The 17,004-nt window shown below is 41.9% G+C and overlaps 1 protein-coding gene across 4 annotated transcripts in view; it reads right to left on the reverse strand.

Annotated features, from left to right (window-relative positions):
• ZFAT (zinc finger and AT-hook domain containing) overlaps window positions 1–17,004 on the reverse strand; it is a 236,029-nt gene that overhangs the window by 82,282 nt on the left and 136,743 nt on the right. For all 4 annotated transcript variants that reach the window (XM_077942881.1, XM_015146035.3, XM_077942882.1 and 1 more), the window contains one exon: window positions 9,154–9,242. In XM_077942881.1, the coding sequence (XP_077799007.1) occupies window positions 9,154–9,242 (89 nt within the window). The remainder of the gene's footprint in view (window positions 1–9,153; window positions 9,243–17,004) is intronic.

A 17,004-nucleotide genomic window follows, 5' to 3' on the forward strand; every position in this document is an offset into this window, starting at 1 on the left:
ATATATATTTGTTAATATATGTGGTATTATAGTCCTAGAGGGAAAGGAGAGAACAAATGAAGCAGAAGGAATAAAGAGATAACGGTTGAGAATAGTCCAAAACTGATGAAAAATATCAACCCACAGATCCAAAAGCTCAACAAACCCCAAGTAAGGTAAATATAAAGGAAAGCACACCTAGACTTGCTGACGTTAATAAGATGAAAACCGAAAAAAAAAAAAAGAGGAAAATCTTAAAGCCAACTAGAAGAAAAAGACTCATTACACATAGAGAAACAACGTGGTTAGAAACAAGAAAGGGTTAGAAACAAGAAAGGATGAAAAGGGATGGAACATTTTTAGAGTGATGTCCCCCTAGAAGTCTACGGCTATCAAAATATTTTTCAAAAGTGAAGACCATATGCAGACATTCTCAAATAGACAAAAATCGAGAGAATTCAATTCTAGCCTACCAGCACACAAGAAATGCTAAAACAAGTTATCTAAGCTAAAGAAAAATGTATCAAATAGAAGCCCATATCTGCGGGGAGAAAATGAAGAATACCAGAAAGGTGAATTATGCAGGTAAATTTGTATTTACCCTTTTAAAAATATTTTAATATTTTAATAAAATCCTTTTTCAATTTTAAATCTTTTTAAGATTTTAGTTTCATTAGGTATTTTTAAAATATTTTATAAATATTTACTGATTACAGCAAAAAATAACAACACTATATTGAGGAGCTTATAACATGAACATGTGTGACAACAAGAGCACAAAGTGTAGGGGGAGAGTAAATGAATTACAGTGTTTTATGGTTCTTATATTGTTCATAAAATAATATAATATTTGAAACTAGAATATGTTGTAATAAAGATAAGGTAAGGTCTACAGTGACCACTAAAACAAGAAGAACACAAAAAGGTATAGTTAAAAGTTCAGCAAACCCCAACTGAGGGATATTCTATAAAACGATTGACCAAGGTCATCAAAAACAAAGGAAGTCTGAGAAACTGTTAAATCCAAACAGATCCTAAAAATGACATGAGAACTAATGTACTGTGGTATCCTAATGGGATCCTGAAATAGGCAAAGGGCATTAGGTACAAACTAAGAAAATCTGAATAAAATATGGACTTTAGCTAATAATAATATGTATTAATATTGATTCATTAGTTATAACAAATGTTTCGTATTGATATTAGACAGTAACAACAGGGGAAACTGGTGTGGGGTATATAGAAACTCTCTGTACTATAGTCACATTTTTTTTCTATAAATCTACAACAGTTCTAAAATAAAAAGTCAATACAAGAGATAAAATGGAATACTAAAAAATACTTGATTCACTCAAAAGAAGACAGAAAAGAAGGAAAGAGAAGCAAAGAACTTATACAACACATAGAAAATAGATACCAAGATGGTACTCTTAAATTAAAAGATGTTGATAATTACACTATATGTAAATGGACTAGGCACTCCAATTAAAGGGCAGTGATTGTCACCCTGTTACGCACAGGTACATAATTCACATATACACATGTAGGCACACACAGAGACACAAACAAGAACTAGCTGTGTGCTGTTTACAGGAGAACATTTTAAGTAAAAATATTTGAATAGGGCCTTTCTTTGCAGAATTCAAAACCCAGCGCAATGTCTAGCAGATTACGGGCTGTGGGGCCGCTGCATCAGAACCACACAGGAAAGTGTTCAAGTCAAGGATCCTAGGTTGGGCTCCAGGCTTACTGAAAGTATCTTCTGGATTTAGAAACCCATTACGTGCACATTTATCAAGATCCCAAGGTAATTCTGATGTTGACTAAAGTTACAGAAAAGCCAGTCTTGTAGGAAGGGTGGCAAGAGGCCAGAGCTTCTCCCTGTAACAAGAAAGCCCCCTAACTCTCTTTATAGGAGAGACAGCAAACCTGAGGTCTTCCCCAGCACGTCCTTCCCCAGGAACGGCTTGGTGGGGTTGATGGGCCAAGCCTTCCCAAAGCTGTGCGGAGACATTCCTTCCGGTCTGTTCCCTCAAAGCAGCTTCTCTTTCAAAGCCTCTGAAGTAATTATATCATTGTTCATATTTTTCAAATAAGAAGACAGAGGCTCAAAAACGTAAAGGAACTCCCAAAGGTTAACTAATTAGTAAGCAGCAGCACCAAGATTTTGGCCCTAATCCGCCTAACCCAACAATTCCGAACGACAAGAAAAAAGTAAAACAACATCAATATCTAAAAATGTATAAAAAACATAACATAACACCTAGAAAAATATTTAGAGTGAACTATTTGTAAACATAATGTAATCTCACCAAAAAGAATATAAACCATGATCAGGCGGAGTTATACTCTTTGCTTTAGTTCTTTCAAGAACTGGAGTCATTTTCAAGAGATAGGGGAGGAAACAAGAGCCAACAATTTTTGATCACCTGCCTAGTACCATGTGCCATACCTACTACTCATAAAAAATGGTACTGCTTTTAATATCTCCAACACCAGAAAACAAACATCACTATCAGCATTTTACAGATCATAAAATTTGTTAAATAACAAAGCCTACAAGTGGCGCAGCCAGAAATTGAAACTTCATCTGCCTGGTTCTAAATCCTGTGCTTTGCTATGAGACCTCATCACTCTCAGAGATTTTCAAATGCTAAACAGAATCTCAGTGAAATTCCGAGATTTTCAAATGCTAAACAGAATCTCAGTGAAATTCCAAAGGCAATTTGCACTATCTTCATAGGATGGTATCACGGATGAGAAACATGTTTACATTCTGCTTTGACTTTAGATAGTTTCTAGGATAATAATTCTTATTTAATATGTTGCTGTTTTTTACTTAAATTACTGAATAGGTAAAGCAATTACTTAACATTTTAAAAATATATATATAGGGAAAAGTCTCACTCTCAGCCCTGTCCCTCAATCTACCAAGTTCCAACCCTCACCCACCCACGACAGGTTATGTTTCTGTTTATTTTGCATGTATTCTTGCAGAGGTTTGAAAACAAATGTAAATAAATACAATATGGTTTTGCCCTTTTTTAACCTTACTTTTTGCCCTTCCTCATATATCTTAAGTATCTTTCTATAGAAGTAGAGAGATCCCATATTCTTTCCTGTAGCCACAAAGCATCATTCTGCTGTTTGTGTGCCCTGCTGCCTATTCAACCCTTACCCTAATTCATGGACATTTCCATTGTTTCTAATGGATAACCCTGTACAGTAATCATTTCATGCATCTGCAAGTACATCTGTAGGATAAAATCTTACAAGTGGTGAGTCGAAGAACACATGCATTTGCAATTTTGACAGATTCTGCCAAACTGACCTCCACAGGGTCATGGGCACTAACACTCCCACCAGCAATGTGTGAGAATGGCCGTTCCTCATAGCCTCAATCAATGGAGCATGCTTGCAAACTTCTGAATGTTTACCAATCTGAGAAGTGAAAAATGGTATCTTAGTGTGGTTTTACTCTTTTTTTTAATTATCAGTGAGGTTGAACGTCTTGTCATACACCCAAAGTTATTCCCTTCTCGGTAATCTGTTCTTTTTATATATCCTTTGCCTATTTTTCAACTGGGCTACTGGTAGCAGTTTATTTTTAATATGAGACATTCATAAAAATAAGACAAATATTAAAGAGCTAATATCATATGAAAATAAAAACAATTCCAGCTGTCCAGTCATTATTTTTGTCTTGGATTTTGAAAGTATTATCTTAAAATCCATTCTCAGGCTTTAACACCTAACAAATATGCTAAGGGAAATCTAGCACAGTTTCCTAGAATGAATGGGCCACTCAATCCATCTACCACACTACCTGGGGAGGGAGGCAGAGAGATTCAAGATCAGCTAAAATGGCAGATCTTACCAACCATTTTGGCATGGGGTTGTGATGTAAGCCCTAGCAAGACTTTCCTCTCATGGTCATCTATTTTTCTTCTCTCACTCTCTCTCTCTCTTTCCCTCCCTCTCTATCACTGACACCACCCATCCCAAACTCAATGTCTCTCATGACAGAGTTTTCACTGGTTGTATGAATCCCATGAACTGAACATACAACAACTTTCAAACTTAATATAGAATGATATATATATATATGGTTAGCATGAAGAGGTATCCTCTTTAAGTGAGTGTCCCTTTTAAATGAAAAGATCAAATTTTACTTTAAAATAAACTCACTTTTGATTCATGTGCAAGGAGAATACCACTGAATCAGCTCTGTCATTGAGAACATTTCTATCAACAGAGTTAGGGGTCCAAATGAGCCGAATCAGAGAGAACTTCACAAGGTGATTCCTGACTCTAACTACACTGCCTTACAAAATGATCCATGGACTTACTTATTTGTAAGAAAGCAAAGAGTTGAATAGCTACATGGAAGGATTTGGAAGAAAGCAAAGAGTTGAATAGCTAGATGGAAGGAATAAGCCTATTTTTGTTTAGAGAATCCTGGCTCAGCAACATTCATCTTGTCTAAGTATCTTCTCTGGCACCTCTTTAAGGTTGAAAATATCAGTTCCGCCCTAGGGAATGCATTTTAATTGCATCTGCAAGAAGAGAAAATAACATCTTTACTATTTGTGAATTCTCAGAGGTTTGATGGGCTTCACCCAGTGTTTTATAGCTGTTTAGATATGACATGGAAATGCTTTTGGCATAAAGATATCCATTGTAGGGTTACTTACAACAACAGAAACCGGGAATGACCGAACTATCCAATTATGAAAGGAATGGTTAAACTATGATAATCATCCTTAAGCAGCCATTAAAAGTAGTTTATAAACAGATTTTCGTAAAATGGAAAACACCTATGAAATGCTGATTAAAAAGACAATATTAAAAATCGCATATAAGCTCCCTGGCCCGGCCTTTCACTAGGAAGGTCCCTAACAGCAAACCATCAGGCCAGTCATCTAAGCCACATTCTCCAATAGAGCTTTATCAGTGGTAAACCTAGGCTCCAATTTCCATCAAAAAAAAAAGAAAAGAAAAAGAAATTCTGTATTTATAGTATGACCTCAACCATGTCTAAATAATATCAAAAAAAATCCATATGGAAGGGAATCAACAAGTACTTTCCAAATCTTATTTAGTGAACACATTAATTTTATTTTTAAAATAAATATACAAATAAGAAATATGCCATTTCAAAAGGCAATACAGGAAATTTGCCCTCATAGTATTCCCTGACACAAATCATATATTGTAAATTGTACATCTACATCAAGAAAAGCAAATTGATTTCATCTTGTAAGCCAATTACAATTGATTAGTAGCATCTGTGTGAGGATGCTGAGATCTAATCTAAGATTAGTAAAAAAGAGAGACTTGATTTCTTTGTAATGTTTGCCATTGGAATATGTATGAATATTGCATATTTTCTGATCTTGCTGAAATGCTCTACCACAGAGTTGACGTAAAAGGAAGAAAAGTGGGGGAATATGGTTGGCAGAATAATGGCCCCCCAAAAATAATGGCCCTCATCCTAATCCCCAGAACCCATAAATTTGTTACCTAGAATGGCAAAAAGAAATTAAGACTGCAGGCCGTATTAAGTTTACTAATTATCTGAGCTTAAGATAAGGACATTCATTTTTGTGGGCTATCTCAGTGGGTTCAGTGTAACCACGAGGGTCCTTGAAAGTAGAAGAGGAGGCAGAAGAGGAGAGTCAGAGAAGGAGACATGGTGAGAGATGCCATGTTGCCAGCTGTGAATATGAAGGGAGTGGCCATAAGCCAAGGAATGCAGGTCACCTCTAGAAGCCAGAAAGGTAAGGAAGTGGATTTTTTTCCCAGAACCTCCAGAAAAAATGCACCCCTGCCAACACCTTGATTTTATCTTAGTGAGATGTGTGATAGACTTCCAAACTACAGAAATGTAAGAATCAATCTGAGCTATTTTAAGCCACTAAATTGGTGGTAATCTGTTACAGCAGCAATAGGAAATTAACACAGAGAGCGGGAAGGGAACACAACAGGGAGAGAGTGATTACCAGTATTTGGATGAGGGGCTGGTATGAAGCAATTTTATTTTGCTTTGTCAGTCCCAATTAATTGAGAAACACCACCTAAATTGACATGCATTTGATGAGTGCCCTAACTTGTGGGATGAGAGAAACTAAGGCTGGATTTCCTGTTTCTCACTCAGGTCTGAATCTCATTCCCATTTATAGTACCATTCAATAGGGAGGAAGCCAAAATCCACAGGGAGCCCAAGGGAAACCAGCCATGACACCAGGTCCAGCTCAGTGCAGCAGGGCCTGAGGCCCAACACTAGACACCAACTACGTAATGGCAGAAGTTAATAATACATATGTGGCCGGGCGTGGTGGCTCACGCCTGTAACCCCAGCACTTTGGGAGGCCAAGGCGGGTGGATCACGAGGTCAGGAGTTCAATACCAACCTGGCCAAGATGGTGAAACCTCATCTCTACTAAAAATACAAAACAATTGCCTGGCGTGGTGGCAGGTGCCTGCAATCCCAGCTATTCAGGAGGCTGAGGCAGAGAATTGCTTGAACCCAAGAGGCGGAGGTTGTAATGAGCCGAGATCACACCACTGCACTCCAGCCTGGGTGACAGTGAGACTCAGTCTCAAAAAAAAAAATTAATAATAATAATAATAATACAAATATGAGTGATTCCTGAATTGAAACTACCCCCAAATCCATTTCCTCTGCACATAAACCAGATAGTCCACAATCTTAAAAACAAAACAAAACAGCAACAATAAAAACCAATAAGCATTTCAGGGCAAAAAGGGTATTTCAGCTAGGTCTGGTTAGGGAAGGAAAATGTTTCACAGTGAAAACCAAGGAATGATTGCAAAGTCTAGTAGCAACGCTGCAAAAGCCAGGAAAATAATTAACCTCACTGGGTCTAATTTTCTCACCTACAAAGTGAAATTTGCCTTAGCTCTCTATTCTCTAGCGCAATAATTGCACTAGTCCCCTAAAGAAGTACACCTACACGCTGTGAAATGTGAAATACAGCTCTTAATTTTAAATATGTACACAAATATGCATAACACTAAAGACCGTTCTTGATTCAGACACTGCCATGATCCCACTAGATGACATATGGGTCCTACCTAAGAAACTCATGGTCAATATAGGTGATTTTAAAAAGCAGCTATATAAGCAACACCTTTCAACATCCTTAGTTTCTCCAGTTTCTCCCTTTCTGCCCCCAACAAGTAACTGAGAACATGCAGTGAGAAAAGCACAGGACTAGGAGTGAGAGGATGAAGTGCACATTTTAGCTTCTTCACTTCCTGGACATTGAAGGCGTTCCAGCAGATCCCTCTGAGCCTCCCTCTGACACTCAGAGTCTTCAACTACAAGAGAGGGAACGATGAAAATTCACCTCCCACAAGGCTGTTCTGAGCATAAAATAAACTTGCCAGTGGGGAAGGTCCTCGTCACCTCAGAAGTGCTGAATGCAGGTGAGTCACTATCATCATGGTGACTGAAGTCAGTGGATATAGGCATGGCAGAAAAGACTGACAGGTGATCAGTTAGCTTCTCTGAGGTTTAGAATCTTCGTATTTCAAAGATGGAAGATAGTATGTACCATGAAGGAGATTCTAGATGATGAACATGAAGTTCCTGGTACAGGGCCTGCACACAATGGACGTTCAATAAACACAAGCTAGCAGTGTGCTGGTGTATGATCGCCCAGCTCTCTAGTGCTTTCTTTCTGTGTCTGACCAAAAATCAGGGTGCCCTGACTGCTCTGTGAGCCCAGCCAGCTGCAGGATTTCCCAGTAGGCTTGAACCAGAACTCAAACATTCTCAGGCACCAATAAAAGCATCTAGGTTGTTCATGGTGAAACCCCGTCTCTACTAAAACTACAAAAATTAGCTGGGCGTGGTAGCAGGCTAACTGAGATACCCTGTAATCCCAGCCACTTGGGAGGCCGAAGCAGGGGAATCACTTGAACCTGGGAGACAGAGGTTGCAGTGAGCCGAGATTGTGCCACTGCACTCCTGCCTGGGCGACAGAGGAGTGAGACACCTTCTCAAAAAAAAAAAAAAAAAAAAAAAAAAAAACCAAAGAGGAGTATCTAGATCGTTGCCCAAGACACCACTGAAAGAAACAAGCCTTGGCCCTGAGCCAAATTCCGTTAACACCCATAACACTCCATACCCCGACCACCTCGCTGTGGACGTACCCAGGCAGAACACCCGAGCCCTGTGCTCTTGCTGTCTGTGGCAAGGACTCAGTGATTGCTTTAAACAAACCACCCAGCGTTTAGTGCTTCTTTGTTTGGAATCACAACAGGCCCTATATCAGGATGGTTTGGGGCACTGCCTGGTAGGAATTCCACTGCCACCACTTTTGGGGTGATTCCAGCTGCAAGTCCAGCGGGACAAAACAGATGCCCCGCCGTCCCTCCCTATGATTCTCTGGGATGAAATGGCAGACACAATTTCAAAAACCATTTTAGAGCAACAAGTTTACAAATGGAATGATTCCTTGCCATGTGTGCCATGTGTGCCATGCTGCTGTGCCAGCAACAGCAGTAATTTTAAGGGTCAAGTTTTCCCAAGTGCTGAGCAGAACATTTTACTGAACAAATTACTGGACCCTAGTTATTGTTGTCAGTCACTGCATCATAAGCAGTGGCTAGGCAGGCAAGCATTACCACCCACACTGAAGAAACACCAATTAGAGGCATTAAAAGAATACGGAGGGCCACCATCTCCTGAGCGCCTGCAACATGCTGGGCACTGTGGTGGACACTCCTGAACACAATCTCCCGTTTTACAACTGCTTGTCGGGCGGGCTTCATTACACCTGCTTTATCAGGTGACTCACCTGCGGCAATCCAGGATCTGAAAGCAAAAATAAATGTCCCTAAAGCCTGCAAGCCTTCCTCTAAATCATTCCAGTGCTTTTATGCAAAGACTGTGCCTTTTCTTCCATCTGCATCCTCTTACGCATCTTTGACTTGGTTTCCAAATTACAGAGAAATGCTACGCTTCTGGAACGAGAGAGCACAAATAAACTGCACTATGCCTCAGACTCCATGTGTACCAGCTAAGGGGGCCCCAAAGCGAAGGGAACGCCAACAAATAATGAAAGAATGCTTTCTCCGTCTTCACTTTGAAAAGTGATGCCTTTTCTGCCTGAACATCTGCCTCCTTCTCCAGAGCCCTCTTACCTTGAAGGAGACATGCTGCTCCATGTGCCGCAGCAGCTGTGGCTTCTGGGCCGCTGTGTAGTCACACACCGTGCACTTAAACTGCTTCCCTGGAAAGAAGCGAAGGACAAGGTGAGCGTCGCCAGGCCAGCAGCTCCCACTGTGAATGAAGTGCCAGGCATGGAGCCAGGTACACAAAGGTGTTCCTTGCCATGTGAGGATCAGAATCTCAGAAGGGAACAGCAACGAGGTGCACAGGCACAAGGCAGCACACTCAGTCTTCAACAGCTGGGAGTGGAGAGGCGCTGCCTAGGGACGGAGAGGCACAGCCAGCTCCACCCGGGGAGGCCCCATGAGCAGTGACATTCCATCAGGCTCCTAAAGAAAGAGTAAGGGTGTGTCCAGCTACCCAGAAAGAAGGGCATCCAGGGAGAGGAGCGCACACAGATGAGATTGCAGGGGAATGGACCACAGGGTGCTCAGGAAAGTGGAGCAGCTGCATCTTCCTTCCTGGAGTGTGAGGTCTGCGGAAAGTCAAGAGCTGAGCCGGAGAGGTTGCCGGCCCAGAATGTCAAGGGCCTGGACCATCTCACAAGGACCTTAGACATAACCCTGAAAGTCTGGTGAGTCTGCAGGATGATGGTCAGCAAAGTGCAGGATCTGTGTTGCAGAACTCCTAACTCTGGTTGGAGTGCCAAAGGCATTTTTGAGAGAATGCTAGAAAGAAAACTAGCGAAACGTAAACCACTGCTCTTAAAAAGATTAAGGTTTTAGCAATATTTAAACATTCAATAACGGGGTATGTTAAAACAAGTTAATAGATATATGAGGTACACTATATTTTGCCTCTGATTAGCATAAATAAAACCTCAACAAGCAATAATACAAACATGTGTAACCAAACGTAAATGTGGCCTACTTCGTATAGCAGTAAAGAATTCAACAAGCAGCTTCTAATGGTGTAAACCTCCTCAGGGCATGACACCCGCAGCCACTGTGGCTGGGTTCCCAGAAGCACTGGCTCCTCCTAGAGCGCTCTTGCACCTTTCCCTCTTAGACATTCCCCTCCCCTCTCTTCACTGCCAGCTCACTGGAAACCTGTTCTCACTAGGATGCCAAGCCAGTGGTGGATTTTGGCCTGTATGTTACTGGATGACTCTTAATATGACTCCATTAAGAGTTCACCCTTTGGAAATCTTCTGTTCCTTTGACTCCATAACAATACCCCCTCTCTGGGCCTCTCTATTCATTTTGAGTATCCCTGAGGCATTCCCTCTCATCAGGGCAGATATCATTAGGCTGCTGATGTTCCACAGTGTTCCAGCCCACCCTCCTAGTCTAACTCTGCAAGCATCCTTGCATATAACTGACCCCTACAGGTTTTTGTAAACCTTTGATGCCAAAATCAGCATCTTCTACTCTCATCTCTTCTCTGAATCTGAGACTTGAGTATACAACTGCCTGCGGGACCAGCTACTTAGCTGTCCCAAATGTCCTAAGCTGGACACATCTTCTTCACCAAACAGCTTCCACCTCCAGCCTTCCCAGTTAATCACCCATCTGATCACCTACATCAGATACCCAGTAGCCTTCCTCAACATCTTTATGGCCCTAACTTACACTCACCTCATTTTTTTCAGCACCTGATTTCATCTCCTAAATATTTCTCTTGTCTATTTCTCTCTATTTCTAATACCTCCACACCGGTTTAGGTCCTCCTCATTTCTTTCTTGGACAACAGCAAAAGCCCCTAAGCTGGTTTCCTTGCCTTCATAAAACACTACCATCCATCCATCCATCCATCCATCCATCCATCCGTCCATCCGTCCGTCCGTCCATCCATCTATCCGTCCGTCCGTCCATCCATCCATCCGTCCATCCATCCATCCATCCATCATCCATCCATCATCCACAACCCACACATCTATCTACACATGCATCCAGATGCCTCATCTTCTATCCAGATGAGCTACAGCATAAACCATCCCACAGTCCAGCCATGAGAACCAACCAATGGCCCCAACTTCAGAGCAAAGTTGACGTTCCAGCAGAGAAGGCCCTCCAGAATCAGAAACAACTCTCCCCAACCCACCCCGCCCCTCTCTCTGACTTCCTCTTGTGCCTGTCCCCTCTGTATTTAGGCTCATAACAGTGAACTCCTTGAGTTCTCCAAACTTTCTGCCTTGCCTTTGCAATCTCAGACCCCTGAGCCTTTGCTAACATTTTCCATGCCTGGAATGCACTGTCTCACAGCATCTGGCCATTCTTCCTATTAATTCAGAACTCAAATTGAACACTCCGGTAACTGGGCCAAGAGGCAGCCCTCCACAGGCCCCCTACACACTGTTCACTTGCTTCAGTCTATGCTCCACCTCTACAGCCTTTACAAGGCAGGGGCTGCCTTCAGCTGCCCATGGCAGGGACCACATCTTACTCATCTTGGTACCTCAGAGCATGAGTGCACACACAGACTGAATATATTCCATGCATTTCATTAAACTGAACTGAGCAAAAATTTTGTACGTCTTATATGAACATCACTCTCAATAAGAGCAGCAAAAGGAAACAAACATTAATACCACAGTTGTATCTTTTATTCCAGGTGAATGAACCCAAAATTCTAAATTTTATTAATTCTGCAAGCCCAAAGTGTAAGGAAACTTTTTCACTTGTAAGTCACACAGTTACAATTAGAGAGCAATTAGAACTTAAAAAAAAATACAGTAACATCTTCTTTTAAACATAGGGCCACACATTTCTACACAGCTCCAGTGGAATCTCAGCTAAACACACTTCTCCACTGACACATGGCTCATGTGTGTACAGCATCGTTATGCTGGGCAGCCTGGGCAAAATCGTGCTGTGTTCTTCACCACTAGAGTGGGGGAAGCAGAGCTAATGGAACCATTCTCTAAGTTGATAAATATTCTGTCATTCATTATCAAACACTTGGGTCAAAGAGTAACAGATTAAGTGCTAAAAAAGAGCCCTAAAATGAATAAATAGAATTGCCTCGTTTGAAATCAAGAGTCAGCCTTTTATGGATGTACTTCCAAGACTCTGCAAGAGACAAGAAAAGAAGGCAGCAGCTAAAAGCCATCCCTTACTGAAGCATCAGAGCCCTGGCAATAAATATTACCAATGTTTTCAGCAACCATAGCCAGCACCTATCAAACAAGCCTGGGAGAACACCTGACATAATTGTTTGCTGCCTAATTAAAATAATGGGATACAGATTCATGACTAATCATAAAAGAGTAATACTTTGAGACTGTCAGATGGTTTTCTATCAAGAGATTTCTGAGACTTACAGGCAGAGTTAACTGCAAAACCTAGTATTTACTCGAGGTGAGACTGACCTCAGAATGCTGGGAGATGCACATCGAATGGCTGTATGTGGATGTGAATCACCCAGAATACCAGGGGAAGAAAAGAATGACTACAAAGAAAAGAGGTTGACTGTTAAAAAGCAATTCCTTTTCCCCAAAATATACCTGGCTAGGTCTACCCACTGGACTACTAGGCATCATGAGTTGTGCTGGGGCATGACGTGTACAATCTTACCACGCACCAAAAGCCCAGGAGGCAGGCAGTGTCACCCTTTCACGGATGAGGACCTGGGATCAAGACTCTGAGTCACTTGTCAGATCACGAAGTGGTAAGTGGCAGAGCCCAGATTTGGCCCCCGGTCTGTTCACCCCAACACCTCCATTCATAGCCACATAAGAATCTTTTCAGCTAATAAGGGTGTGATACAATTTCCCAAATGGAAGGAGGAATTTATACCAGCAATGGCATATCTGTGCCACTAACACATAAGGTGACTACCCATCAGAAGGTGACTACCCATCAGAAGGTGACTACCCATCAGAAAGGATGGCCCAAGAAGAGCCAGTTGCAGGGGAACTATGTTCTCTTTCTGGCCCTGTCCTGCTCACCCTGAGTGACCCTGGGTTCTTTCTTCTATGCTACTCAGAGGCCCCATCAGAAAAACGGGGAGGTAATCCCTGTCTGCTGTGAGGGTGGACTCAGGGACTGGGCCTGCAAGCATCTGAAAAGCAGCCCCCTGAAGGATGAGGCTGGGGGTGCATACAGGTGACCCCGCAGTGGACCGTTCAGCTGAGTGCAGTGTCCTCCAGACCTGTACCTCCCTGACACTCCGAGACAATCCAAGTATTCAGTTCTAATTAAGCCAGCCTAAATCAATATACCTAAAACAAAAGGCATAAAAACAGAGCAAAGGAAAAGGTTTGTACAACTCTACCAAAGTATAAGTAAACAGTTGTAACAGCAGAGTTTACAGAAAACCTCCTCCTCCTCCTATTCCCAACACCCTATCTGGCCTCATCTCCACGCAGAGCAAAAGCCAGGAGCTTCGTAGTGGCTGCAGGGCACGGGGGTGTGTGGCTCCCTGTCACCTCTTGGAGCTCATGTACTGCCTTCACCTCTCTCCACTCCATAGACACAGGCTACCCACCCACCTCCAGACCTCTGCACCTGCTGTTCCCAGAGCCTGGGGTGCCCATCCCAGATATGCCATGCTCTGCTGCCTCATCTTCCTCAAGTCTCTGTTCAAATGTCACCTTCACACTGAGTCCTTTCAGCCCATTCTGTTTAAAATCACAGTCCCTATACCCCTTCACTGATTCATTTTTAGCATTTCTCAGCTTATATTTTCATACTGAAATGGAATCATTTCATATTCATATTTTTATTTTCATCTCTCAATTTTCTTAATATTCTAGATGTCTTCATATTTCCACTGTAATATACCACACACTTTATTGATTTATAGTGTTTGTTAATCATCTCACTCACGAGAATGTTCGCCTCGTGACAGTGGAGATTTTTGGTTTTGGCTTTGGTTGCAATCACCGAAGCAGTGCACTGATTCACCTTGGTTGGTCCATCTGGCACCCTTGCAGGTTGTGGGGACTTTGAGACAAGACTGCAATTTTCATGCCACGTCCTCAGTGCTTGGAGGTGACAGCATCCTGGAGGTAAGGCTAGCAGTTAATTTATAGGAGCACCCCATTCAGAAGTCTGTTCAGCCACCCTTTCTCCCCTCCCCATAATCAACATGGTCACACGGGGCATCACAAGGGCCAGTGATATGTGGTCCTACCCACCATCTCCCCACTCCAAGTCACAGGAGATTGGACCACGGTGGACAAGAGACTGTAGCTGAGCCTGGAATCAGAACTGTCCAGATATGAAGCTTGCAACTCAGGAGTGGATGAGAGTTGTGTTTTCAGTCTGTGGGTGAAACTAGTAAGCAAGCCAATCTACATGGGGTGAGAGGAGAGCACAGCATAGAGAGACAGAGACAGGACATCAGTATGAAGTAAGGAAGCAGAGAGGACGAAAGGTGGAGGATGAAGACAATCGCCCGGCTGGTTGTGTCCATTCACTCAGCGAGCATTCACGGAAGTGCTGCTGGGTGCCAGGACCATGCCTGACCCCAGGAGATGAGAGTGGACAAGACACCAGAGGCTCTGCTTCTGGCGCTCATCACCTAAATGGACAACCAGCAAGTATTCCAACAAATAATTACCAATTGCAACAGGCCACGAAGGACAAAGGCAAGGAGCCACGGTGGAGCATGAGGGAGTGTGGAAGGGGTGCAGCCATGTGGCCAGGCTGTCAGGGAAGGCTTCTGTGAGGAAGTGACGTTACACAAGATGGAAGGGTAAGGAGACCAGCCGCACGAGGAAGAGGTGAACACAGCACTGGGAAGAAGGAACTCAAACACAAAGGCCCTGAGTCTCTGTAAGATTCCAAGTAAGTTTACCATAAATGCCCCTTGGCGACTTCTGTGACCTCAAATGAGTTTCTGTCAACTGCAACCAACAGTCCAAGAAGTATAGCTGTTGAATGAACCAGTGAATGTATGACTATAAAACACCAAGACCCCAGAAAGCAGGCCAAAATAGGGCTTGACCAAACAGTGTTCTCTAGAGAGGACAGAATCAGATTTAATTAACTGAAAAAGTCCAATGACAGCACACTCTTCTACACAGCACTATGAACCAATGCTACAAATGCTTTATGACCATTAACTCATTTAACTGTCGTAATACCTGTTTGATTTTACGAGCTATCATATAAATAAAAATTATAACATGGTAAGATTTGATACCCATTAAACTAAGAAACTAGACATTTTTAGTAACGAAGTGTTAAAAATGGAAGAGTTAAGCTGGGACACTTTCTTATTTCTGGTACAATTTTTTGGAAAGGAAGTTGGCAGTGCAATGCACAATTAAAACCACCAAAACAAAATAGCCATCCTGCTCCTGGAAATGTGTCCTAAGGAGTTAATTCAAAAGAAGAAAAAGTTTATATATGCAAGAAAGAAGCCCCTGCCACATAAGTTATAATAATGGGAGGAAAAATGAAAATAACACATTGTCCAGAAATAAGGGAATGGTTATAGAACTCATGGATCACCTTAGTGCAACATATAACTCTTAAACTTGTTATTAATGAACTGTACAAGCAACAAAGATTATAATATTAATAAGAATTATATCTTTTCATTACAACTATATAGCCATTCCATATGAACATGAATAAAGATTTTTAAAGATTTAAAATAAAGAATTTTTAAAGAATTGTGGGCACACTTGCAGGAAGAGGTTGGATTTTTATGAACATTGTTTTCATGTTGTCTGCACTCTAACAGAAAAGCATTTCAGATCATTAGCACCCATCTCTGAAAGGCTGAGATGTTTCATCCGTTACTGCACACAAACCAGAAGACAGATCTTTCAACGCAGAGCCATAAAATGATACCCATGGCTTCTGAACTTGAAAGTTCACTGTCTTTTAAATAACAGCACCCCAGCCTTGACTGGCAGGGCACTGACTTACGGGTGCTCTTTCTGACCAAGCATCTTTCTCCCTCTTCTTCACAAAAAAGAGCCAGTGGCCTAATTTTGCAAAAAATTTCAGGAGTAGTCGCTTCTTTACCTCTGGGGCAGAATTTAATTTCTGTAAACAGTCAAATGTCATTCTGAGCCACACCTTGTAAATAAGGACAAAGCAAAGCTGAGTCATACCACTTTTGGAGAAACACTGTTGCAGAACACACACTCCAAGCTGACTGCAAAAGTACTGCCACAGTGGGAAAAAAAAATTCACTGTGGGAACAAAGATTTCCTGGTCAGAAACCACAGAATTTAGAATCTCATTTCCCTATGAAATTCTTTATTTGACCTACAGGCCCAGATGGTAAAAGTCAAAATCATAACAAACTAGATGAATCTCACAACCATACTGTGAAAAGGAAGAAGCCAGACATAAAAGAACACATATTGTATGAATCAACGCTACGAAGTTCAAAGACAAGGAAAAGCACGTTACAGTGCTAGAAGTCAGGGCAGTAAGCAGTTACCTCTGGGCAAGAGAGATGGGCAATAATGTCGCGGGAGTAAGAAATTGCCAAGAGGCTGGAAGTGTGCTGTTTCTTCTAGACTGTAGTCACACAGGTGTGCCTCCTTTGTAACAATCCATCGAGCTGTATACTTCTGAACTGTCTCTGTGTGTGTGTGTACTTTAATTTTAAAAATGTAAAAAGAAAAATAACACAACAACAAAACAGGCCACCTTCCTTAGAAGGTTCTTGAGAACTGGCAACAAATTTGTTTAAGAAAGGAAAGATGTGTCGTGTAGTTCAAAGATAAACTTTGAGGACTGTATGGCAGTTTGTGGATTTATGCAGTCTGAAGTTGCCGGTGGAAGGAAAGGGACCCCAGCAGTGTTCCTGGCCCTGTAGTTTTCAGTTAGGCGTCTTTCTGAGTGCTAGGCTCGCTGGAGGTTTCCACTGCAGACACCGCAGCTCTTTCTGGAAACACAGTGTTTCACTAGCAG

The sequence above is a fragment of the Macaca mulatta genome, chromosome 8 (assembly GCF_049350105.2).
Source record: "Macaca mulatta isolate MMU2019108-1 chromosome 8, T2T-MMU8v2.0, whole genome shotgun sequence".
NCBI classification, from domain to species: Eukaryota; Metazoa; Chordata; class Mammalia; order Primates; family Cercopithecidae; genus Macaca; species Macaca mulatta.